The following is a 25,288-nucleotide window of genomic DNA, read 5'->3' on the forward strand; positions in this document are numbered from 1 at the left end:
CTAAATGTGTTGTGCATGTGTGAAATTTTCTTGATGTAAACTGTAACAAAAAGCACCACTGTGCAAAGAAGAATAATGTAATAGCTGTAACAATGTAATTGGTCAAGTTCACTGGATGAAAGATTCACTTTTAAAATCACCTATTCTTCTAATAAATATGCAATGATAAATATTGTGGTTCATTTGTGAATTAATTCATACAATCACCCACCCATCACTCTTTTTTCAACATTTTATTAGGGACTTGTAGAGATAAAGGGACATTTTTCTGTGTGAATGTAATAATCATACCAAACAGGAACCAATCTTGCTTTTTCTTGATGTACAATTACATAAACATTTTTTTTTTCTTGTTTCCCCCTCAGTGAGTTTCCTGACTTGCGTCTTGCAAAGGCAAAAGACCTGCAGTCCACATCCACGCTGGAACAGTTCATGGCCAAACTCTGCCCCCACCATCAGAGACAGATAGTAAATGCCATAGGTTTTCTACAGACGGAGGTCAAAGCACTTGCATCTTCAAATGCACAGCAAGACTCTAATTCTACCTTTGGGATCCAAGCAACTACTTGTTCAACTGCAAAATCCAGTGCAGTCACCCCTGAGAAGTCATGGCCCGGGCAAAGGTTTCCCAGTGAATCCACTCTCAAGACAGAAATCCAGGATCTCTCCCAGTCTATCCCAGGCAGCTGTGCAATTACAAAGGTTCCAGAGAATGCAATGTCACTGAAAACATCTGTTACTGCTGGCCCTGCTTTGGATCTTCGCAGCCCTGGGTCAGGGAGTAAGCGGGCTTCGGTCACCCCCACTTTTAATCCAGTGGACCCAGATAACAACCGTCATGGTGATCATGCACCTCTTAAGATGAAAATCATGACTAGCAACGTTGCCGATGGTAAGAAGTTGTCTTGTGTGCTCAACACCTCCCTTTCGTCTCACTCTGACACTTTGGAGGACAGAGAGGGAAACTCAAATTCATCCAACAGAGCAGAGACTCAAAGTGCTAGACTCAGCTCCTCTGTGAAAAGACACAATCAGGCTAGTCATTCACACCAAGCTAGGCAGAGGGAGAGTCTCGGGCATGCCAAAGATACAGCATCAAAACTTTTTACAGTCCACATGACCATTCCTTCAGACTCTCCAAGGACTGCCAGGAAGACCATCAGGGCATCTTCTGATCATCGGATCAGGGATCCTGCTTGTAGGGGACTGGTTGACGCTGATCTTGGCCACTGTGACATTGTTTTTATTGACAAACCAATTACAGAGTGTATTAAGGGTCATCAGCGTGGCATGGTACCACGCCGCAATGCCAGGAAAAGCACCAGAGGGCATATGTATTCAGACGAAATCTGGGAGTTAAAAACTGTCCGTACATTGGCTAGGAGGGGCAACTGTCCTAATCCAATGCCAGAGCTGATCACTTTGGTCACCCCTAAACAAATACTTTCAAAGCCTGACGGTGTACCACCTGTGGATATGCCTTTTGCTGGAGCATGCAGAGAGTCACTGAATCAACAAATGTCCACAGAAGAGTCAGATGAGAGTGTGATACCAGGAACAGGAGATATGGTAGAGGAAGCAGCCAGTGAAGTAGATGTCATAGTTGAAACTAGTCAGACAGATCAGTGCCAGAGCAAAGTGCAGTCTGTTCCTCCATCTCCCATAAGGTCCCCAAAGGAGAACAAAGACACCGATCTTAACACAGATGTAGAGCAGGATACAACTGCAGATTCAGAAATGATGACAGAAATAGAAGAATCTGTTGCTCAGGCGCCGTTTGAACCAGAAAAAGACCAGGAGCCTGTGGAGCAAGAGGACATGCGTGAAATTACCGAGCAAATGGTGGCAGATACTGTAGTGGAAACATTAGAGAATATTACCCCTGAAGAAGTTGAGCCTCAGCTTTCATCAGGTGAACTGCTTGATAGTGATCCTGTTCCTCAGGAGAATATTGCCCAGTCACCGGTAAATCAGGTTGAGGAAGAGACAGAGGAAAATAAAAGGGAGGAAAGACAAGATGACCAACCTCAGGAACTTCAGTCAGAGACTGTGACACACCATGACAACTGTGAAGTGATAGAAGAGTCTAACACCGCAGGTTCAGCAGAGGAGCTGATGGTGACAGAGCTGGAAATTCAAACACCTGAAGCAGTTGAGGAAGTTATGCCTTTAGGGACTGAAGATGATAGTGATAACAACTGTGACGTGTCTTCAAAGACACTTGATGCTCTCTTAAAGGAATTACCCCCTTGGCGTAGAAAAAGAGGTACTGTCTTGTCACTGCCAAAGCGGTTAAAACAAACAGAAACTGTGGTAGTGGGATATGTTAACGGTAGACCCATATCGGCCTCTGACAGAAGTCTGCGTCGTAGATCAACAAGTTTCAGCAGCACATCACCTAATAAGACGCCAGTAAAATCTAGAACGAATGTACCCAACAAGACTCATGTTGATTCAGCTATTGATGCAAGTGTTGAAAACAAAAATTTGGACAAAGACCTGCCTGAAATGCACAAACCTGTAGAATCATCTGAGACCACTCCTGTGATTGAGCATATGGAAGAGCCATCTTCTTCCACACCATCAAGTCCACCATCTAAATTGTCCTCAAGGGCCAAACAAATTCAGAAACCGAAGAGAGTTCAGAGAGGTCAGGATAGTTTGCCCGTCCCCTCTGATCAGCCAGGTGACAGTCCTCAAAGCATTGAGTCCAAACGCCATCTTAGGTCAGCCGGCCCGAAGCCAGCAGGATCTCCAGCATCATTGCTCTCTTTGACTGCTGTCACTTCCATTTCATCTCCAAAACCTACTGCTACCCAAGATCTTACATCTTCAGAGAACCTCCTCTCCCTCCCCCTTCCTGTTACTTCTCCTCCAACCGAGTCATCTCCCACTACAAACTCTGAACAGCCCCAACAGAACATAGTCCCAGAGAAAAATGTGGAATTAAATATTGAAAAAACTCAACAGGAAGAGACGACCTCTGAAGAAATAAAAATAACTGAAGGTGAAAGTGGATTGCAGGCCAAAAAGAACCTACGGTCTGCAAAGACACAAGTGGAAGACGGTCAGAACGAGAAACAACAGCTTAGCAGTGAGGTGTGGAGTCCATTAGAAACTCAAGATCCTGTGAAGACTGAAACAAAGCAAACACAGATTATGCCATTAAGAAGTAAGCGGTTCCGAAAGGACGCAGAAGCAAGTGACATTTCTTCACTGCAGAAGCCAAATGTAGCATCTTTAGTAGAGAGGTCCACAAGCGGAGAGGATGGCAGTTCTTCCATATCAGACAAACCCACGAGAATGCCATTAAGGAGTGAGAGTAGTAAGTCAGACATGTCCAACCAGTCTGTTACTCAGTCACTGCCAGTTGACAACAAGAAATTAGCTTTGAGATCACAGAGATTTGCTGCACCCTCGACCAGTTCTCCTACTGTAATTGGTAGACAGAGTGATGTTGCTTCCCCCATCAGAATAAAGCCAGAACGAATAACTAAAGCTCAGGTGAAGTCCCCTCCGTCATCCGTTGCGTCTGTGTTCTCCCACAGCTCAGCCGTCCCTGTCATTACACCAAGACTCGAGCCCCCGAAACAAACAAACAAATTCTTTGAGACACTGACTGCTGAAGAAAACCAGCAACTGATTACAAATCTGAATGTTAAATATGATAAAATGCAAAAAGGTTGGTTGCAGATGGACAAAGAGGGTCAGCCAACAACAAAATACAAAAACAAAGCAGACAGACAGGCAGCTATATGGAAAAGTAAACGCAGGGCGCGAAAAACAAAGTCTTTAGAGCACCAGAGATACTCACCAGTCCAGATGCTCTTCATGAAAGGTTTTAATCTCACCAGTATTTGTCGTTGGTTCCTCGAATCAACAGAAACTAAGTCCCTTGTTATCGTCAAGAAGGTGAACACACGTCTCCCCTCAGAAACTCAGCTGTGCTTCCACAGCTCATCTAGTGCTGCAGGGACCTCTCAAGGGGTATTTCCAAGCCTACAGGCAGAGCGCTTAAAGAAACATTTGAAAAAGTTTGCAATCGCCTCTCCTGTAAAGAGCAACCCCAAGAGCCAGAAACTGATTGCTAAAGCACTGGAGCAAGAGGCAAACGCAGCCAAAGGGAAAGAGAGAAGAGAACTTCCAAGTACTTCTCAGATTTTGACGAAGACAAACTCCTCTAAAGCCGTTGTACAGATAGGTGAATCCCAGAAATCCTCAGGTAAATCAAAGAACCCAGCTAGTGCAAGGATCTTGAGGAAATACTCGAATATCAGAGAGAAAATGCAGGTTCAGCAAACCAATGTTAGGCTGAAAGAGGCCTCAAAAACCTTAAGAGCCAACAGTATGAAAAGACTGGCCACCACGAAGTCTGCCACCAAGTCATATCTGAAAGCCTCTCTGAAGGCAAACGTGAAACCATCTCTGAAGGCACAGAAATCATCCCTGGCTGTCAGTAAACGAATGAAAGAGTCTGCAGCAAAAATGGAAAGAAGGAAAACATTGGCTGGGAAGAAAGCTACAAAGCATCCTGTTCAAGTGAGGGCAGTCAGGGCTCAGAGCAGTAGTAGACCTGCAAGAGATGCACGTAAAAAAGAATTGCCAAAGAGAAGTTCACAACGACTAGGGTCTCCTAAGATTTCGGAACATAAACCTGTCGACTCATCTAAAAGCAAGGTCGAAAACAAAAAACAAATTAAACCAGAAAAGGCAGAGTTGGAAAAACCCGCTGTACATAAAGTAAGTGCTGCAAAAATGCAAACAAAGGAAACATTGCAAGCCACAGTTGCTGAAGTCAAAGGTACCGAGAATCCTGTAGAGACCCCGCGGCAGAGCAGGGATGTCAAAGTTCCTGCCTCTACAGACCAGGTACTAACAAGATCCCAGAGAAAAATAGAGGCGACTGTCCCTTTGAGTCATGCTGCAAAGAGGGCCAAGAAGTCTAGAATAACACAAAAGGCATCTCCTAAATCAGTCCGGAAAGCCAAGGAACCCGCGCCGAAGACCCGAGGGGCTTTAAAGTTTCCTGCGAAGGCAAGTAAGGTAGCATCATTGCCACGCAGTGCAACAAAATCAGCAACCAAGAGAGCTCGAGAGCTTTTAGAGACCCCGGCTAAGCGCACCAGGACATCAATCTCAAAGTAAAATAGACATAAAGGGAGAGATCATGTTTATTTAGAGGACTTTGTGGTCGTCTTTCGTCTGAATTTCTATTCAGAAGGACCAGAAGTATCTATTCTCTACCCTCACCAAACTCTTCAGAGGATACCTTTTTCAGGAGGCAAACGTGAAGAAGGAAGAGATTTTGAAAGTCATTAATGCTTTTGTAAAGCTTCAGTGTGAAAATGCAAATGTGATGGATTATTTAGCTGAGCATTTGCTCTGTTCAGGGACGACACACAAGTCCTACACGATGTCCAGCAGATGTAGTTGCTGTTTGGCTTTATGTTTCAGCACTCTACGGCATGGCTGGAGATAACAATAGCCTATCAAACTTAATTTTAATAGGATGACATCAAGCTGAGAGGTGACGAATTCATTCGCCATCCAATTTTTTTTGTTGTTGTTACCATTTTGTGTATAATTGTCTTAGATGAGAGCATGCACCACATTTACTGTTCAAGGAGCTTGCAATGAGAGGGGAGAACAGCTTTTCAATAAGATTTCTTACTTACAGTAAGTAGGCAGCTTGTGTCTCCAGCCTGTCTTCCAAACGCAACATTGTGAATATGTGACTGTTGTGACCAGGTGCCTTATTTATGAAGTGTAAAGTAATAGAATGTGTAAAATGTGAAAATGCCTGTCCTTTAGTTATAGCAGCTTTTAATAACTGGAGAGGCAGTCAACATTCATTTGCTTCACGGACTGTGCGCAAATAGGTTCAGTTCCATGCAGAACAAGCGCCGTGCGTCATCTGTAAATTTCCTATGTTGACCGGGGCACTCGGATGTTCTGCTTTACTGTTACCTTGACAGGTTTATTTTCATACGCACATTCTTCCAGAGCATTAACATAAAACTGTTCTTATTGTAGTTGTATTAGATGTTAAAGCAATTACGAGTATGAAATGTTAAAACAGACAGCCGTGCTCTGTATGTGTCATGACAAGAGTTTGTATGTTTTCTGTTGTTTTGGGTCAGGTGTCATAACGGCGTCACCTCTGACCGTTGCACCCAATGTTCTCTGCCCGTAATAGTGACTTCACTTTGAGTATTTTACCTTTTTTTTTTTTTTTGGTGCGTCATGTTAATTTGGAGACAGTTCCGGCAACTCTTGCCTTCTGAGAACTGAAACCCCAAACCATATTTATGCCCTTGATCTTTGAATATAAGAACCCTGTTTAAAACTATGCGCACATTCGTTGCTTGTTTAAAAAAGCTGTAAAAACACCTGCGACTTTGAGAAACTGGCTTGTGTATCACTTTGTGAACCATATTTTCAAACAACAAAGGCCTGAAAAGTATGTATATGTGGATGGTTAGTGTGAATGAAGTTAATGGCCTGTTTAGCATTAATGGCACAGTGCAGGGTGAAAACATATTTCCCAATATTCACAAGCTGGATTTGAAGTTTTTGGGTAGTCTAGTCACGCTTCTGAGTTGTGTATCCAAGTATGTTGCAGTTTTATTATTACGTTATCATTTTTAATGTCATTGACTGTCAGGCAGATGTTCTCATAATGTGAAGTTTCGTTACTTCCACAGTAGTAACTTACATTAGTGTGTTGTCAAAGGAAAAATACAATTTTTAGCACAGTGTTATATTTTATTTTATTCTGGTCATTTCTCTGTAGAGGATAATTCATCTGTAAATGCAAAACATGTCCGTCATGTTTTTATTGTTATTTAAGAACTCCATGTAGGCTAATGAAGTTAGCAAACCCAAAACAGCCCACCAAATATCAGACTTGAACATGTTTATTCTTTACAGTTGCTATTTAAAGATTTTGATTTTGTATATTAGAAAGAAATAACTGCTTTATTTGTGGTAATCCCAAGAATGATACATCTTTACGTTGAAAACTTTGTATTTTTGCTGGAGTTGATATAAAGATGTTTGAATTTTAACTTTGGTGTCTCGGCTCTTTTATACCAATGTTTTTAATGTTATTCAACAAGAGCAATTTGAACCACATCCAAGCCAAGAATGAGATTTGCTGCAAATAGACCTTTTCATAAGAGCTGTGGCAAATGGCATTGCGACACTGGCTTGGAAAAAACCCCCAAAAAAAACTAGGTGGCTCCGTCATAGCTGTGTCCTGGCATCTCACTTCCTGATTCCTCCTTAGAGCTCTGTCTTTACAGTCTCCACACAGTAAATTAAATCAGATTAATCATCCACACTTTTGACCCCTTGAATCTGATAACATCACCATGCCACTCAAATATCTATTGTCATTCATGAAAACTGGCAGTTGACACTCTCTCGCTCCTGGTGAACTATGTTCTCATGGCAGGCCTGCCAGCTTGGTAAAATGCCTCGGTGTAGCCATTGAAGACATTTCACGTGACGCAGACCAGTGTTTTACCATCCGGCTCACGGGCGAGAGTCCTGAGCCCTACAGGAAGTTCCCACTGTGGGACAGATTGGTAAACAGTTGGCCTCAGTCACCTCGGTCCCTACAGGAAAAACTGAGGGTGAATGATATTTTCACGAAACCAACACAGCACGAAGAATCAATTGATTCATTCACATCATAGGTGAAATGCCAAAGTTCCCTGTCCAAATTGAACTGGTTGAGACAACACAGAAAAGGCACAGAAATAAGCACCCCCCCCCTAACCACTTAGAAAACATCATTCACTTTCCTCCTTTTACTAATGAGAACCCATGAGCATCAGAAAAGAGCAGATCTATCAATTATCCCACCGTGATCACCCGAGGCGTTTCTGTTTCACAGACTTTGCTGGTGTGGAAGGTGGGAACAACAGCAGGCAGAGCCCTGTTTAGACAGACACATGTCTCACAGGTGTTGTTTGTGTCCAGTGAACTGCTGCATAAGAAGTGACAGCTGAGGTGAGGAGTGTTTTCTACTTGAGGCAGTGACCGTTCAGTGACCCCTTGCTGATTCCCCTCTCGATCCATCGAACGTGCATCTCTTATGTGCTCCTATGGTGAGAGCATGCAATGAGCGGCTATGGTGAGTTTACTTCACTCTGCTTTTATTGTACAGCAACCCTCCAATCCTCAGTTTACTCAAGCAGGTGCATTTGAATGTGTTTTTAAGCTTACATTTGTAGACAGTTAGCTAAATTGCCACGTTTACGAGTATGCCAAAGCTATTACCTATTACTGGAGCGCTTTGATACTGATGAACGTGTGAAGAGTCTGAGGAGTTTTCTGGAGTTTCAAGTAGCTTATTTTTTGTGATTTCTGAACAGATTTGCAGATGCAGATTCATGATAGGTGTCTGATGTGTTTAGAGTTTGAGAAGGGGCAGCAAAGATCACACTTCATGCACTTCTCACTCTAAGGAGCATTTTAGAATATGTCATCTTACTAGTTTGATTTCACAACCTGCAACTTCACTTTTGGGGCTCAGTCTCAGCCCTCTTACCAACCTTACCAAGCTGCTGGCAAGTTCACATTAGAAGTCAGCTGGCCGGTGAATATAATCATGTATTTAGCAGCTGAGGAGCCAAATATTTTTCTTAGTTGTTGGTGGAGACTAATGGCTATTTCACCTTTTGATGGCTGACGAGATAACTGCAACCTTTAAAAGGAGAAAATATGTCAGTGTTGTGTTCATAGCATCTTCCATTGTGCCCATTTCTAGGCATCTTCACCACCCGTAGTGAAGTGACAGCTGATTTGCCATTCGACCAGAGGAGAATCTTTCCAGCTATCCAGCAGCTGAACTACTGGAGTGACCTGTGTTTCACCAAAGGTATTTTTTTTCTGACATGTCCATTCTTAAAAGGCTGGGGCAAGGGTCCTGTGTGAATGGTGCAGTGGATGGTATGTGGGTTTGCGGTGGAGACGTGTATCATCATCCTCCTTGAAACATGATGCGATCTGTCCTGTAGGTTCAGGTGTTGTGAAAATGGACCGTATCTCCAGTCACACCAAGGGTTGTCACAACCCGGCCTCGTCTTCATAGTTCAGTCTCAAGCTTGGAAACAGTGGTTAATCGATGTCCATTTAGTAGCAGCGCTGTAGCTTTCGACCTTTATGATGTGTAGTGGCTTAAAGGTATACTATGCAGGATTTTCCCCTGAAACAAACAAAAGACGTAGGATGTGTAGACTCATCCAAAAAAAATCCCTTTCAATTGTTTGTTATGACCCAGCAGAAGTGTGAGTAAAAGAATGAAACACAAGACATTCATAAAAGCACACACATTTAAGTTTAATTAATGAAAAAGAGTGGAGGTTTGGTAAACATTTTGTCGGTGGCACTACATACATTCAGCATTATTGGGAGTTTTTCAGCTTAATCCCACCATCAATCCTGTAACAAAAAGCAAATAGACAGAACCCAACCAGGGATATTTCTTAAGTTTTTGCACCAGTTCAATACAACAGAGACATTGTGTCGTTTACAATAACATATTTATGTATATAGTTCATAGGATGGAAAATCTGTGTCTCTGGTCAGGCGACCAGATTACTGAATTACATCTCAATATAGCACAAGCACCACTAAGATGTCTACCAGGAAGTTGAAGGCACCGGTCCAGCACAGACCAGTGCAGAGGAAGGAAAGGAGACATGGAAAGAAAGCCACATTTTCGACTAAAGATGCACCTTTACGAGGCACACAGCCTAAGAGTTACAGTGACTGTTCATCAGTATCCTTTATGAGATCTTCTTTTATTGTTATTGTACACCACTGGGATCACAACAACAGCATGTAAAACAAAGTCGACATGGGTAGCAATATGAATAGGAGCTCTGTGTGCATTGTACCAGGCTGAGATCGTGGGTCTGCAGCCTTTTCACACTATAAAGAGACTTTTAACATTTAGATCAGCAAAATGGAAAAAACAAAACAAAAAACAAAACAAAACACAATCCCAATCTGCAGGGAGAACAATGCCTTAAGCCATCCTGATGGACTGTCACTTATTGAACAGTATGTGATTTCTATATCTTACATTGGAAACTAAATAACAGCTAAAAGTTACCACTTCATGAATAAGCATAGGTCATATTTATCTATACACATTTATACATTCAGGTATGACTGTTGTGTTCACTGTAATTGGCACCATTTCTTTCTTCTTCTTTTCTTTCTTTTTTTTTTTTTTTTTGTTGCGTGGCTAGCCAGTCGGAACTGACAGACGTTGAAATGTCCGGACCGCTCTCGTTTATCATCTGTCAGTAGCAGGCACGGAACGCTTCACACGGTCGCCTATTGGGAACAGATTTCGGATGATTTATCTTACGATGATCATTGTCCACAGAAGCAACTTCATCCTATTTTCTTCTGGCTTGACAGCAGCTTATGATCAGTTGAGCTTGACTACTTTAACTTTTGTTGAACTAAAAAAAAAGAAGAAAAAAAACCACCTTCTTTCTATGGCGAAACATCTCTCAAATCAAAAAGAAATATGGTAGAAATCACAACCCAGCACTTCAACAAAATGAACATGAAAAAAAACAATCAGAAGCCTTTAAGTGTGGTATGGTAATTACAAGGTCAATTTGAGGGGGACGTCTCTTATTCCCAGCTCTGGCCTCTCCGGCCCCTGCAGCAAATGAGGAATGTCTGAGCCGGAGAGGAGCAAAAAAAACACTGTCGTAACTCGCTATTAAGTGATGTTACAAATACCTTACAGATTTTTTATGCTATTTTTTTATTCATTATTTTACCTTTTTTCGTCTTTTTGAAATTTTTGAAAATATCTGAAAGCCAGCAACATTTATGCCTTTCAATTTCTACAGGAAAAAAGAAAGAAAAAAAAAAAACGCCTTTAGATAAAATAAATAAAAAACAAGCACAGACTCTCATGAATTAGATGTAATATTCACATGGAAGACAACATATACAATATTAAACATATTTCTAGACCAATACTGCCTCCTATACAACAAGGCCAACCAGCTGCTGTACTTTTGGCCAATTAATGTCATTAATTACCTTGTTGGCGCAAGTGAGATCAACAAATAAAAACACCTAGGGAACCAACTGAATGCCTTTCCACCAGTCCCAAAGCTTCCAGAAACAGACTTACTCTTTAACATAGAAAAATACTATACCAAAATGAAATACAAATATATATATATTAGAATCTGTTAGGCATTTCTATATAAAGGGTTGTTGGGAAGGGTTTGGGGGGAGGGGGGGCGGCTAAAGGAGTTAGGTTACATCATGAGACAAAATATAACAAAATATAACAAAAAAACAAAAACAAATCAATATGAGAAATTAGACCGAACAAAACAAAACAAACAAAAAAAATCAGAAGATGATTCTGCAACCATTTTTGTTTTGTAATAACATTTATAATGATATTAAGAAGCTCTACATATTTGTTGGCAAACTCTTCTCCACACATGCAACAGTTTGCACAAGTTTAATACTGCAGGCATCAAGAGGAGCAGGGCTGAGCAGCCTCCTGCTCGAAGGGTGAGGGTGGGGGGTGGGGGGTTATGCAAATCATCCTAACCCTGAGGCAATGAATGCTGGGGGGACTGATGACCTCTGGGCACTGCAGCGCCCGGGTCGAACGCTGAACGAACAGAATAGATAAGTCGCACCACACGAGCCCTTGCGCTCCGACAAGCGTTAAGACTGTGTGTAAATGTATGTATGCCATGCATGTGTGATGTACTTCAGAGAGGTGTATGACTGTGGTTGCTTTCAGTGCTGCCAGTCAGTGCAGTCTCTATCTTTACGGAGTTTCTATGTTACGGTACCTCACAGCAAAACAACTGTGACGCCAGACCGCCTGGCCTCGAAGCCACCACATCCGCACCGGATTATGTGCCGCTCTAAACCCTACCCTTTTTTTTCTTTGTTTCGCTTCTACATGTGCATGTGTGGATGGATGGACTTGTATCCTGGCGGAGAAAATCGCTACACCAACCTCAACTCAGCCCAAACCATAATCCAGCCCAGTCCAGGTAACTCAGCCAAGCTCAACTCAAGATAGCTTTGCCATGTCGAACGGTCCAGCTCTCCGCTTCTCTCTCTCTCTCTCTTTTTTTTTTTTTGTCTCTCTCTCTCCGCCACCCTCGGCCGGGCTGGACCCCCACTGTCCTCGCTGCCTCCACGGAGTAAAGATGGTAAGATGGTGGCTAGGCTGTCAGAGGCCTCGCAGATGGATGGGGAATTCACACTGGGTAATTTGGGTTGGAGGGATGCCTCACTCTGAATGCAACACCTTTGAAATCTCTGGACCCCTTGGAACAATGTTGCAGGTACAATGGTTTTGTTGCCGTTGTTGTCACTTCTACATTGTTGCTCGTGATGTTGGTTTCTCTGTGTTACTGTAGGTCACACACCCTTGGAAGGGGAGGAAATGTCCTATTTTACAAACATTGTTGTCCATAATATATAGATAGAGGTTTTATATATACTCTTTATACTCTCTCTCTCTCTTTCTTTCTTTCTTTCCCTCCCTCGCTTTCCTCCAGTCCTCTCTCTTCCCTCCTTCCTTCTTTCCTTTCCTTCCTTTCTCTCTTTCTATCTTCTGCTCGGCGGCAGCAGCGGGGGAAATGCGAGCGAATGGCGCTACATGCAGCCCGCGCAGCCGCACTTGATGGTCTTCTCCACCTCCTCGCTGAAGGAGGTTCCATCGCTGCATTCGAAGGTGTATTTCCGGCGCTTCATCCTCTGGCTGGTGCAGCAGGCCCCCGTGTCGCAGGCGCCGGTGCACTCCACCCAGGAGACCATGCGCGTTGTCTGGCAGATGGCGTACCCTCGCTGTACCTGGTAGAAGTCTCGCACAGGCTCCCCTCGACACTCAGACTCTGGAAAACGGGAGCACAGGCGTGAGTGCGATCACTATAAACACCTTCGTCTTGAAGTTTTCAGTCTGACCGAGTGAACCAACCTGCGTCACAGAGCTCTCCAGTGTAGCCACTTTCGCAGTGACAGTAGGCGTCCCCCGTGTCCGAGATCTGGCAGCGGCCGTGTTTGCAGGACAGGCGTCGGCAGGGGTTGAAGAGCTCGCCCTGCTGGTTACACAGCGCCCCGCGGTAACCCTCCACACACTCGCAGCGGTACGACTGAGCGTCCAGTGGGATGCACTTTCCATGGACGCACCTAGTAAGAGACGGTAACTCAGATCAAATTTACTGTCAATGAACAGGCGGAATATTCAAATAGAGGTTGTGCTTCAAGACCGTGTCATGGATTTGCAGCACTGAAAAAGATTCCCAAATGCCAGTGGTGAAAAATAATTGAGTACATGTACACACATACTATGCGTCAGTACCATTTTGAGGGACATATACTCATCTTTTTTTATACCTCTGGTCCACAACTTCATAAACCGATGCAGTTACAGTTACAAATGACTTATTTTCTTTCCAGATTACGACTTTGAGAATACAAAACACTGGAAAACATTACGCAAGTGGTTCCCAAACGTTTTGCCTTGTTCCTAAATGTCGAGTCTTGAGTTGTCATCTCAGAACCAATCCGATGATGGTTTAGCTAATCTCTGTAATCTAATAAACATCGAACAATAGCTGCAAAAAGTTGCATCTTTTGCGCTCACCTGCTCACAACCAAAGCCGACTCTAAACGTGATCAGGCAAAAACTACTCAACAATAAACAGTGCTTTTGTTACCAAAATCTTGTCTGCATTCAAATTGCAGATATCTGTATCTGGAGATTAATTGGTTGACGGCTCCCACCAAAGACAAATGTTTCGTAATATTAAGATAATTAAAAGATCCCAAACATAACCTTCTCTTTTCTCCTTCCCCATTAGTCATCTTGTTTTTGCATCAGTAATTATCTTACAATGTAATGTTTCATAACACACAGTATAAATCACAGAACAACAGAACATTTTTCTGCTCAACAAGCATTTTTTCTTTTGATATTTAAGTACATTTTTTTTCTGATAATATTTGTGCACTATTACTCTAAGTATGAGTTTAAGTTTTGTTGTATTGGTGCTTTTGCTTAAGTAAAGGATTCAAGTGTTTCTTTCAGCCAGTGCCCATTGCCAGGTTAAACAATCTTTGGAGCGCAGTATAAATTCTGTAACCTATTTGCTAACATACTTGCTGCCCTGGCAGGGGTTGGTAGCAGGCTGGTCACAGTGCGGCCCGATCCAGCCTGGCTGGCAGTGGCACACCGGTCCCTGGACCCCATCAGGCTGGCAGATGCCATGTACGCAGTAGATCTTCTTGCAGGGCTCGCAGCCCGGTACCACGCCGGGCTTCATCTGGGTCTTGGTGAAGTCCTGGAGCTCGTTGTTGATGTACAGGTTCTGGATGCAGCCATGGAAACTGGAGCCGTTCTGGATCTGCCAGAGACGGAAAGTGCCCGAGTGTACATCCACCGGCATGCCTGGAGGAGGAGAGCGAGTACAGAGAGGACGTTTAACTGGGTGAAGATGTGCGTACTGGATCACAGACAGACAGCTAACACAGGGCTGGTATGAGTGTAATGGAGGAAGGCTTTTTCAAGCACGTGTGTCCCAACAGTGCATTTACAAATTATAGTAACTCTTTAAAATAGATTTTTTTTTTTAAATTTGCACTGCAAGACACATCATCCTTGAAACAGAGGACAGCAAAAGGTAGAGAGGTATGGGAAGTGTTGTATGAATGAACGTCAGTACATCACCACACGACACGTCACATCACGACACAAACTACAAATTCTTAGCCACTCCGGAGCTAACTGTCAAGTCAGCCCTAAAACTGACAGTGCTTTTTATCTTTTCTTAAATCAACCAAAATGTTTTCATTATGTTAACTTCAGGAGTGGCTGCATCACATGTTACATATAAATACGGTTGCTTTTTGGGCAGACAATCCATGCAAATACAAAACTAATCTGAGGAAAAGACTGTGTCTGGTAGTTCTCATGTTCATCACCAGAGGGCGCACTTTACACACCCTAAAAAAGTGCAGATGCGTTGGATTATCAAGCGGCACATTGTATGTTGTGATTTGTCGCTTTTGAAACTCAGGTTTTGTCTGTTGAAGTGAAAAGGGTCACTTATTGGTTACATCTGGAGCACAGGGAGGCCTGATTACTGTGTGGGCCCTAACAAACACAGTCATGATGGTGTGAGTGGAGGATAGGGTTCGGGTGGGTGGAGGTAAGATGGGGTTGAAGGGTTGCATGGTTGAGGGGAGGGGTTGGTTGCGGTGGTGACAAAGCGAGGGGGGAGGGGTGGTGATTGACAGTAGTGTAGTAGTTAAGAGTGCCTGCAGAGGAGGGAGGTGTGTTCTGGAGAGGGCCCCTACCCCCCACGTATAGTGGAGCCTCCCCGTTGAGGGGCCGCACTGCCCCAAAGCTGTCCATTGTGGTAGGGAGCCCCCCATCAATGGACAGGTTCACCATCTGGTCAAAGGTCACCAGCTCCACCGTGTGGAACTGGCCATCGTTGATGGTCTCGGTGCTGGCGAAGGAAAACAAGAGATCGGACGTAAGATGCAAACAAACGAACGGCACCTTTTCATCAAGAGTCAGCCGACGGTGACGGCAAACTTCGCCTGTCTAAGAGATACGCAGCAGCTCACCTGTAGATGGCGTGTCCCGGCTGGCTGCCTGGGTCGTAGCTGACCTTGACATGACCTTGATAAAGCTCCACCGCTATATGATCATTGTCTCCGTTGTACAGAAGGATGCCATTGTCCTCAGCCGTTGACACCTAAACAGAGAAAGTGTTTGCATTAGGCGTCTGAAGTATTTTGGTTTCAGGCTGGCGGCTTAAACACAATCTGGTACCGCTGCGCTGGTGTTCTTCCTGTAACATCATCAATAATGTTATCCAGCACCGTCACTGCAGCTACCAGTCCTCTTTTTCTCACAGCTTTGAAACTTGTGAATAAAACTGAAAAAAAAGTACTCACATGAAGTTATCCTTTGTAAAGTAAGCATTAACATTGTGAAAGGGTATATTTTAGAGTTTCTTTTCCTAAACTGAACCAATTATTTTTGCTGCTTTAAAGGGGCAATATGAGGGAATTTCAGTTGTTAGTAAACATTATAAAAAATGTACTAAAATTGTCAACAGAATGTGAAGAAATAACAGTTTTGATTTCATAACATCTTTGTATTGTGTTGCAGAGACATCCACTGAAGTGTCCAAAACAGGATACAAAGCCCAGTCCCTTGTGTGGGAACCCACAAGTGTTTGATGTGGGCTCTAATGTATTTGGAATGATGGTCCTGGAGCAACATTCATTGCGCTGTTCCCGGACCGAAAACAGCAATATCAGATAAGCCATGTCAACAAAAAGAAACCATACACATGTCACACATTAACACAATCTGTCAGTACCTGCAGGGTGATGTTGGCTTGAGGCCAGTTCTTGAGGTCAGACAGCAGCAGGTAGGAGTCCCTGTCAACAAAGTTGACGCTGACCAGCTTCTCACAGCGCGGACCGCCGAACTCCGGGGGACACTGGCAGAGAGCGCGCCCTCCTCGCTCCACACACGGGGCGTTGTTCTGGCAGTCGGCCAGCTCACACAGGGACAGCAGAGATGGGGGAACCTCACACAGCTGACCGCTGCAGAGAGGAGAGCGAGGGATTATTGCCAGATGAGGATGATGTTTGTAAAGCAGCGGAACAAACGCCTGTGTGTGTGTGTGTGTGTGTGTGATAAGTGTGTGCTCCTCTCACTTGTATCCCTCGGGACAGATGCAGGAGTATCCGTTCAGCTCGTCCATACACTGAGCTCCATTCTGACAGCGGTGCTCCTCGCAGTCATTGTAGTCTAAACTGCAGTCGTCGCCAACATAACCAGGAGAGCACACACACCTGCAATACAGAAACACTGTAATCAGGCTGAGCAAGGTGGGAAAAACTACGTCCCCGTCTATAAATAACATCTACTTTTCATCTATTTTTGCTTGTATCTGAAGTTACTGGCAGGCAACGCTTACTTGGGTCCAGTGGAGGTGATGAGGCAGGTAGACTGATGTTGGCAGGGGCTTCTTCCTGGGGCACACACGTCTTCCATTTCTTCGCACATCTCCCCTACACAGAGGAAAGCATTTACATTAACAACCCTGGAACGATTTCAGATCGTCCACGAGATCATGACGTATTTTGCTCTCTTGTACAGGGGACTTTTGCTGTGCCGGTTGCCTCTCGAGTCAAACTGTGCTGTATGAATTACACACCTGTGTAGTAGGGGGGACAAAAACAAGTGTAGTTGTTGACTCCATCCACGCAGGTCGCTCCGTTCTCACAGTCGTTGTCGTCACAGTCGTCAATGTTGGTTTGGCAAGTAGGGCCCTCAAAGCCCAGTGGACACGTGCAACTGCGACAACACACAACACTCATTACATCATCAACCCGAGCTCTTGGTGAGATAAATACGATTTCATTCCATGGCCGCGCCGGTTCCAAAGCTCGCCCCCCTCACCTGTACTCTCCCTCCTCCTCCTCGTTCACTTGGCAGGTCCCTCCGTTGGCGCACGGGTTGCTCACGCAGGCGTTCAGAGCCGTCTCACAGTTCTTGCCCTGAGACGGAGAGCAGAGGCAGTGTTCACTTTTTGCCATGCAATATGCAGACCTCAAGAGCACACTTCACAAACAGGCTCTGACCTTGAATCCTGGAGGACAGCTGCACCTGTAGATCTCCACCAGGTCGCTGTGACAGATGCCTTGGTTCAGACAGGGGCTGGACAGACAGGGGTTACACTTGGCCAGCACGGCAGTGTCCACATCTCCTATGGGAAAATGCCAAACTGATGAGATTGAACTGCACTTAGATACCAGTGCTGCCAGTGGTGGACTGTAGGTAAGTACAAGGTATTTGTACTTCACTTGAATATTAAATGTAATATACAGCTTTATACTAATACGTTTCAGTGCTAAATATTGTACTTTGTATTCCACAACTACAGTTTTTCTTACAAATAAACACAAAGGAACTCCACAGTCTGTGATTTTAAATTTCAGCAGTTCTTATCAACTATTAAAAAGCTACTTGGATTAGCTGGAGAAAGCATCATATGCGATTCCACAGTATGGTATTCATACTTTTATGGCAGTACAGCAGTAACTGAGAGGGATCTGAATACTTCATCCACCAGTAAGTGCTACTCATATTATATCCAACACACCAACTCACCTGAACATTCAAACTTCTTTGCCGGTGTGGTGAGCAGCAGTTTGCCCTCCATCCCCTGCGGGCCAGCGCATCGGGCGATGCCGGGCTCTTTGTAGCCGGTCTTCACCCAGTCAGATAGCCAGCGCAGGCGGCAGTCACAGTACAAGGGGTTGGCGCCGATTGCCCTGACGGAGCAGAAAGAGCAAATGCGTCAGTGATTTTTCTGGCTGTGTCACCGTATTACACTCCATCGCCAGCAGGGGGCTCTACACCCTCACTCAAAACATCCCATGCCAAACTCAGCTTGCTGCACTAAACAAGCCGCTTCTCTGAGAGTCAAACAGATTTTGAAGTTTAATGCTCAATGCCACTTTGTGCCATAAATCATCTGAAGGAGGGCTTCTCAATTATAGGCAAAGGTGTGAACAGAAGGCACTCTTAACCACTTCTGTCATGGCGGTCGTGAATCAATGCCGCTCTGTCCTCCCGCTGGATGCACAAACACTCCTGAATCGATGCTGTTCCATTACGCCGGAGCACAGGCTCATCTTTCAGGCCGGGCCAATAGCTGACACCTGACATCTGCTAACATGAAAGCCACTTGACTGTGACTGTGGATCAATGGCTCCCCTCCGTCCCTCCCTGAGCTGGCCTTGACTCTTGTACTGCTCTCCCCAAAAAAATGTCTTTGTTTAGCTCTCCCTGTCCACCCTTCTTCCTCTCCAAGTCTGACACTGATAGGTCTATTGATCGGTGACTGTCAAGGGGATGATGTGACTATTGGGGCTGGATGGCAGGGGGCTCACTGCACAGAGATACTTCAGTGTAGTTTTACATGTGTCCACAACCCACATACACACACAGACACACACACATAAAATTACAGACATAAATAAACAAACAGTAATGTCCTCAGACCATGGAGAATCTGTGTGTGCTCGTGGACGTTTGTGTGCGTGTGTGCGTTATTGAGATGTGACAGGCAGATGAGACAGCACAGGGGTCTGTGTGTTGCTTTAACCACAGGGCCGCGGCTGATTAAGGGAGGGCTTGGCTCACGCCGAGCCCACCAAAGAGGCGCACAGACAGGCCACTGTGAGCCACACTCTCCGGCTGTCTGACCAGACCCCCTCTGCGCCTCACAGTGTGTACGTGTGCGAACATGTGTGCAGAATACACAGACTCGGTGGTTAGTGCAGATGGTATCACACGGGCTGCCATCGGGGCATACAGTTGTGTGTGTGTGTGTGTATACTTACAAGTGGGAAAGTGAGGCCACGTCGTTGAAGATGCCGTCGGGGAGCTCCGAGATCTCGTTGCCATGGAGAGACCTTAGGGGTGGACAGGAAAAGAGAAAATGAACGACCGTGAACATTTTTCAGCACAGGAGCTGCTCTTTTGTGCCACTCTAATTGCTGAAATGATCAGATGATTCGTTGATTAGCTGATTGACAGAAGATTCATTGATGGCTATTTTGATCATCCATTAATCCCATAAAGGAAAAGTTCAATCAAAAATGAATATTCAGTCGTTACCCACTTATCCCCATGCCGACAGAGAGTTGTCCTCATTTACTGCTATTGTTTAAGAAAAAAGAGCGTTGCAATCTCTGGCTGTGACGCTCCAGAAATGTTTTTTGGGGCTGCGAAACTTCCCCCGACTTTCCATCGGCATGGGAGTGAGGAGATAATGACTGAATTTCCATTTTTTGCTTTAACCTTTCCTTTGAGTCACATTTTGAAGCAGAAAAAGCCAAATATTTGCTCATTACAGCTTCTCAAGTGTGAGGATTTGTTGGCTTTCATAGGCTTCTATATTAGACAATAGAGCATCTTCTGAGTTTTGTACTGTTACTCAGACAAATCAAGCAATTAAAAAAAATGCTATCTTGAAAGCATGAACGAAACAAATAGTCAAGAAAACAACTTTAGTCAATAATGGCAATAAACATTAGTCGCAGCCCACATACTATTGTTTGTTTCCGGACAGCTACGACCAAGAATAACAGGAAACATGTTGAGGGATATTTCAGTATTGTGCAGGGTGGTAGGTGGTTTGTATTTCTGGCTGAGCCTTGTGCAGCTGGCAACGATGTGAGGCTCTGTACGTCTGGAAAAGACTGGTGTCAGGTTTCCATGTGCGTCTGGCTGGCAGGGCCAACAAGTGTACAGAGAGAAGGGGGGGTAACAGAGTTGCACCACATGTAGGACACTGAAAAAACATTAGCGTGATCGTGTGTGTGTGTGCATTAACAGCTTTATTTATATGCTTGCATATTTGGTCACATGCATGTATATGAATGTCCGTGTCCACACACACTGTTTTCTCTGACTGCTGTCGAGGGTGACAAGCCAGCACGGCTTAATGTTTTGTTGACTGATGGCTGCTGTAATCCGCAGGGTCATTACCACCTCCAACCCTGAGCTGACCGCGCGCTAATGTTACCACAGCTCAGTTCCTCAGCAACCATACATGACACATCTGCTTTCTGCGCCTGGACGAAGAGAACCGATGTATAAACAGACTCTGAAACCCTACTTCCTCCTTTGTTTGATCTGTGAATTACCGCTAAGCTGTGGAAGAGTCAGGTGAAAGGACGCAGACAGCGAAGCTGGTCAGTGTAAGGATAATGAACCACGCTCGAGTGCAAAAGGGAAAATATGCCATAATATAACCGTCTGAGACAACAAGTTAATTGGCCTGTGTGCATAGGATAATGCTTATTAGTGTGGAGCGAGTAGTCGGGGTTGTGGTAGTCGGGGAACAGTTAGGACACTGAGGGCATGAAGCCAGCAGCCGTGTGCCAGCCAGGCACAGATCGCATGGGAGAAAGGAGCCAGGGAGTCTCCAGGAAGAAACCTGATCCGCTCTCGCACTAACGCTGACTCTGTCTGTCTCTCCGTCTTTTAACTTTTCTTTTTCAACAGCTGTGTGTCATTACATCACTCCATCTCACCTCTGTCAATGTATCTCTTATTGCATTTGATGTTTCTGGACCGGCAAAATGGTGGTTTAGGACTAAAATCAAGTTCTGTACAGGCTGGCCAACTGAACTCCTCCAAGATTTTCACACAGACTTGTTCACCTGCAACGAGTTTAGAGCTGCAACTACGGATTATTTTCACTGTCCATTAATCTGTAGATGGTTTTGTGCATTCAGTGATCAGTTGTCGATCAGCGTTTCCCAAAGCCAAAAATGGCATCCTTAAATGTCCTTGAATATGTTAAACGGTATTCAGTTTACTGTCATAAAGGAGTAAAGAAACCAGGGAACAGTCACATTTAGGAAGCTAGGAATCACAGAATTAAGCCTTTTTCTTCCCCTCAGTGACTCAGTTGCATTGTGGGTAATGCAGGCTCCAGGTTTGAAAAGAAGATTTGCTAGAAGTGTACCTCTGTAACACTGTCGGACTCATTATGGACAGTTTAAAAACAAATAAAGATTCTGGAGATCTTTTTATTCCACGTATTCTTCTTCCATTTCAAAACCTGCTACTTATTACCCATAATGCAACTTAGCCACTGAGTGACATCACTTGAGTCAGTTTCTCAGGTTACATTCAGCTTCCTCTAGAGACAAAAAAAGCTTTATATCTACTTTTCTCATATATGCAGCAGCACCCCCTGTACACACACTTTAATGTGGAAAATTGGTGGAGTTACCCTTTAATAATCAACAGGCAATAACTCATCTCTGCAGCTCAAACCCAGTTACTAATATTTTGTGATTCTACATGTCCTCTGAGCTACATGCTTTGCTAGTTCTTGACTTGAGGATCATGTGACACACTCCTCCATATCACTTGCCTTTCTCACAGCTTCCCACCCAAACCGTGGCGGTCCACGCCCTGGTGCTCTCTCAGCTCGCTCACCTCACACCTAATACCCAGCAGGCCAATTAGCAGCTTATTAATCTGCAGCTCAAACCACAACCATCGCACACACACACGCACACACATATACACACACACCTACATATGCACACTTGCACCAAACCGCACCACGTCCACGCCAGGCTCAGACCCCTGGTCTGTTTGAAGCCCTGAGCGTTAATGATTCCTCTCCTCTTTACTGCTCTGTAAAGCCAAAGGTGCAGCTTTATAAAGGCTTTGGCACCTCAGTGTGTGTAGACGGCTTTCTGCGTCTCGCTGTGGTTTTCTATGAAGCTTCCAGCGTTGAACTTTGAATCCGGTGTGGGGTCTTAAAGGCGAAACTACTAAAGGGAGCTCATTGTCGCTTCAGTTTTGTTGCACCCCCACAGCATTGCTTAGCCATGGCACCAATTGACATTTAATAGGAGACTTATGATTGATCACACCAGCAGTAAAGACATCAAAGTTTTCTGCTTCATTTGGACTGAGACAATAAGGTAGTGCAGGCAGTCTGCATGTAAATGTGTGTGTGTGTCTGAGCTTGTATAGTTCTAAGCTTGAATGGTGTGTGTGTGTGTGTGTGTGTGTGTGTGTGTGTGTGTGTGTGTGTGTGTGTGTGTGTGTGTGTGTGTGTGTGTGTGTGTGTGTGTGTGTGTGTTGGGGAGGGGGAGGGCCTCACATGGTGTCTAGCACACTTGCACAGGGAACATTTTAAAAAGTGAAGGTGGCGTGAGTGAGTAAGAGCAGAAATAACGGATGCAGCTTCATTAGGGATCAAAGCGGCGAGCCCGGGCTAGCAAGGCGGCATCGGCTAATGATGACCGAGCTTCAGTCTCATTCCACGCTAAAAGGGCTCTTACGCTTTGTGCCTCGTAATGATCGGGACTTTAGTCGAATCCTGCCGTAAAAAAAAAAAAAAAAGAGGCTTTGTTGAAGCTTTGTTGTCAGTAGTAAAAAGTGTGCCTGCTATGAGCACACATGGAAGGCTGATATGTCTACTCCCACACACATACTAACGGGCACCGAGCCAGTAGATGAGAAACATTCAAGCCATGCATACAGACACACACACATACACACACACACACACTGAAGCATACATAATCTCATAAGGAGTTCTGCCGGGCCTGGTCTCTGTTTCTACATCGCAGGACCAAACTGTACATTTGAATTTAAGTGTGTGCGCTGTATCGTTGGATGCGGCTCCAAGGACTGGTTTGCTTTCGTCATCGGTCTGTCGGGTGCCTTTAAATTCTACATCTCGGTTATTTAGCAGACCAATCCATCCACGGGGAGCCAACGGTCACTGAGAGTGCACAATCAAAGACTTCATAACTTTATTAAAGCCCCGGAGGCTGAGTCAAAACCATTACAGTTACCGTCGGGCAAACATTCGGTGGTAATCAGTGTCAGAGTGATTTTCTACAGTGGGCTGTGAGGGCGAATGTTTGGCCCCGGGGGCGAGGCGGTGATGAGCTCGGGGCATTTGGAGGTGAGCGGGCAGACAGTGCAGACGTCTGAAGACAAGGTGTAGGCAGGATGGGAGCTGGAACAACGCTGCAGAGTAAATAGGTCGTAGGTTGTGTACGTGTGTGTGTGAATTCATGAGCTGTCATAACTGTTTAGGCTGCGCCTCAGTTCTCTGGAGTCAATCAAAGAGTCTCAGCATCTGCTGCACCGTCTCTGTAGTCGGTGCACGCTGTAAAAATATCCTCCCTAATAACTCATTTAGACTGAAAGCGATCCTCTCCTTTCTTCTTTCAAAATAACTTCAATTGTTTCGGAGCCTTGTGTCCTGAAATTATGTGTCAACAAAGAGGCATTTAAAACACTTGATTTGCATGGGAAAGAATAGAAACCCTCCCCGACGAGATACATTTTGGGTTAAAAATAGGATTATAAGACTCGCCCCTAAACCGACACACCGAGATGAGCATACTGTAAGTGGACGCATTTGAAATGTAAAAATAAACTCACAGCAGTCTGAGAGAGTGGAGTCCACTGAAGGCCATCTTGGGGATACAACGCAGGGAATTGTAGCTCAGGATCCTGTAATGTAGAAATAATTACACATGCATGCCTATAAAGTTAATCTGTTTCCAGCCTACTGTCAGTGCTAGCACGAAAAAGCGGCTCACGACTTACAGAGTGGTGAGCTGGCTCATGTTGGAGAAGGACGAGTTGGTCAGAGAGTTGATCTTGTTGTTGCTCAGGTCTCTGGGAGAAAAAAAAAAAACCGTTAAAAGGCGTAAGTTGGCCGTCTTGATGTACACAGTGAGATGGAGGAGGCGGACAGGTGAAAACTTACACCAGCTGGAGGTATTTGAAGGCAGACAGTTCCTTTGGCACGACGCTGAACTGGTTTCCATCCAGATACCTGAACGAGGAGGCACAAACACAGTTTACATAAAATTTTGCCACTCAGACCAAAATAGGATATGCATTCTCAAACAGCTTTCAAAATAAAATACATTCTCATGACCATATAACGCTGCTATCAATAATAATAACAAGAAAGCATCTATATATATCTTATAAGGTATTCACAAGCTGACAAAGTACATTTCTCATCATTTTTAAAAAAACAAGTCTGGTGGTATTTACCATTGAATATTAAATCCAACCACTGTGGTGACAATACATTTAGATACATTAAGAACCAGCTGGTGCTTGGTTTAACAATTATAAAGTCAAAGGATGCGCTACCCAGGTTATCCATTCCTACTCACTCAGTATGTCAAAGGAGATCAGAAAAAGAGAAAAAAGTGAGCAAAATGAAAAAAAGAGTGTAGATATTACTGCCTGGTGACCCTATTCATCCCTCTTTATCTTCATTCATTAACATTCTTTCACCTTTTAAATGTATGAGACGTTACTAAAGTGTAAAATGTAGAATGTCAAACTGCAAGGTAATTAATGAGGTGTGGCTAAATTCTATTAAGGAAATACTCAATTATAGTGACTGAGGATACCGTATCTTTTCTTGTTATTATTAATTAGGTTCTAGCTGGTGTTAAAAGTCCATTTAATCCTGCATGTATTCAGGTTTTCGTCGGCAGATGCGTTTCACCTCAGGCGGTTATTCCAGGGAATCGCACTTTTCACACAGACCATTTCTTCCCATGCTTTTGCAGCCAATCTAATCTCCTGTTACGCCAAACAGCAGAATGTTTTGCCTTTCAATTGCTTCCTTCAAACTGCTTTGACACCATG

The 25,288-nt window shown here is 44.3% G+C and overlaps 2 protein-coding genes across 6 annotated transcripts in view; one reads left to right on the forward strand and one right to left on the reverse strand.

Annotated features, from left to right (window-relative positions):
- wu:fc17b08 (ligand-dependent corepressor) overlaps window positions 1–7,067 on the forward strand; it is a 28,374-nt gene extending 21,307 nt beyond the window's left edge. The window contains exon 7 of the mRNA XM_037124695.1: window positions 366–7,067. Coding sequence (XP_036980590.1) covers window positions 366–5,145 — 4,780 coding nt within the window. The 3' untranslated portion in view covers window positions 5,146–7,067. The remainder of the gene's footprint in view (window positions 1–365) is intronic.
- Window positions 7,068–9,327: 2,260 nt separating this feature from the next.
- Window positions 9,328–25,288, reverse strand: part of slit1a (slit homolog 1a (Drosophila)) — a 93,825-nt gene continuing 77,864 nt past the window's right edge. For 2 of the 5 annotated variants that reach the window (XM_037124431.1, XM_037124429.1), the window contains 16 exons: window positions 24,384–24,452; window positions 24,221–24,292; window positions 24,053–24,124; window positions 19,462–19,533; window positions 18,224–18,387; window positions 17,695–17,819; window positions 17,513–17,610; window positions 17,268–17,407; window positions 17,028–17,121; window positions 16,765–16,902; window positions 16,422–16,650; window positions 15,658–15,788; window positions 15,343–15,536; window positions 14,185–14,473; window positions 13,001–13,212; window positions 9,328–12,917 (listed from right to left, as the gene is read on the reverse strand). In XM_037124431.1, coding sequence (XP_036980326.1) covers window positions 12,679–12,917; window positions 13,001–13,212; window positions 14,185–14,473; window positions 15,343–15,536; window positions 15,658–15,788; window positions 16,422–16,650; window positions 16,765–16,902; window positions 17,028–17,121; window positions 17,268–17,407; window positions 17,513–17,610; window positions 17,695–17,819; window positions 18,224–18,387; window positions 19,462–19,533; window positions 24,053–24,124; window positions 24,221–24,292; window positions 24,384–24,452 — 2,338 coding nt within the window. In that variant the 3' untranslated portion in view covers window positions 9,328–12,678. The remainder of the gene's footprint in view (window positions 12,918–13,000; window positions 13,213–14,184; window positions 14,474–15,342; window positions 15,537–15,657; window positions 15,789–16,421; window positions 16,651–16,764; window positions 16,903–17,027; window positions 17,122–17,267; window positions 17,408–17,512; window positions 17,611–17,694; window positions 17,820–18,223; window positions 18,388–19,461; window positions 19,534–24,052; window positions 24,125–24,220; window positions 24,293–24,383; window positions 24,453–25,288) is intronic. The other 3 variants (XM_037124433.1, XM_037124432.1, XM_037124430.1) reach the window with 2 other exon arrangements.

This window comes from Acanthopagrus latus, chromosome 15, assembly GCF_904848185.1.
Source record: "Acanthopagrus latus isolate v.2019 chromosome 15, fAcaLat1.1, whole genome shotgun sequence".
Classification (NCBI taxonomy): domain Eukaryota; kingdom Metazoa; phylum Chordata; class Actinopteri; order Spariformes; family Sparidae; genus Acanthopagrus; species Acanthopagrus latus.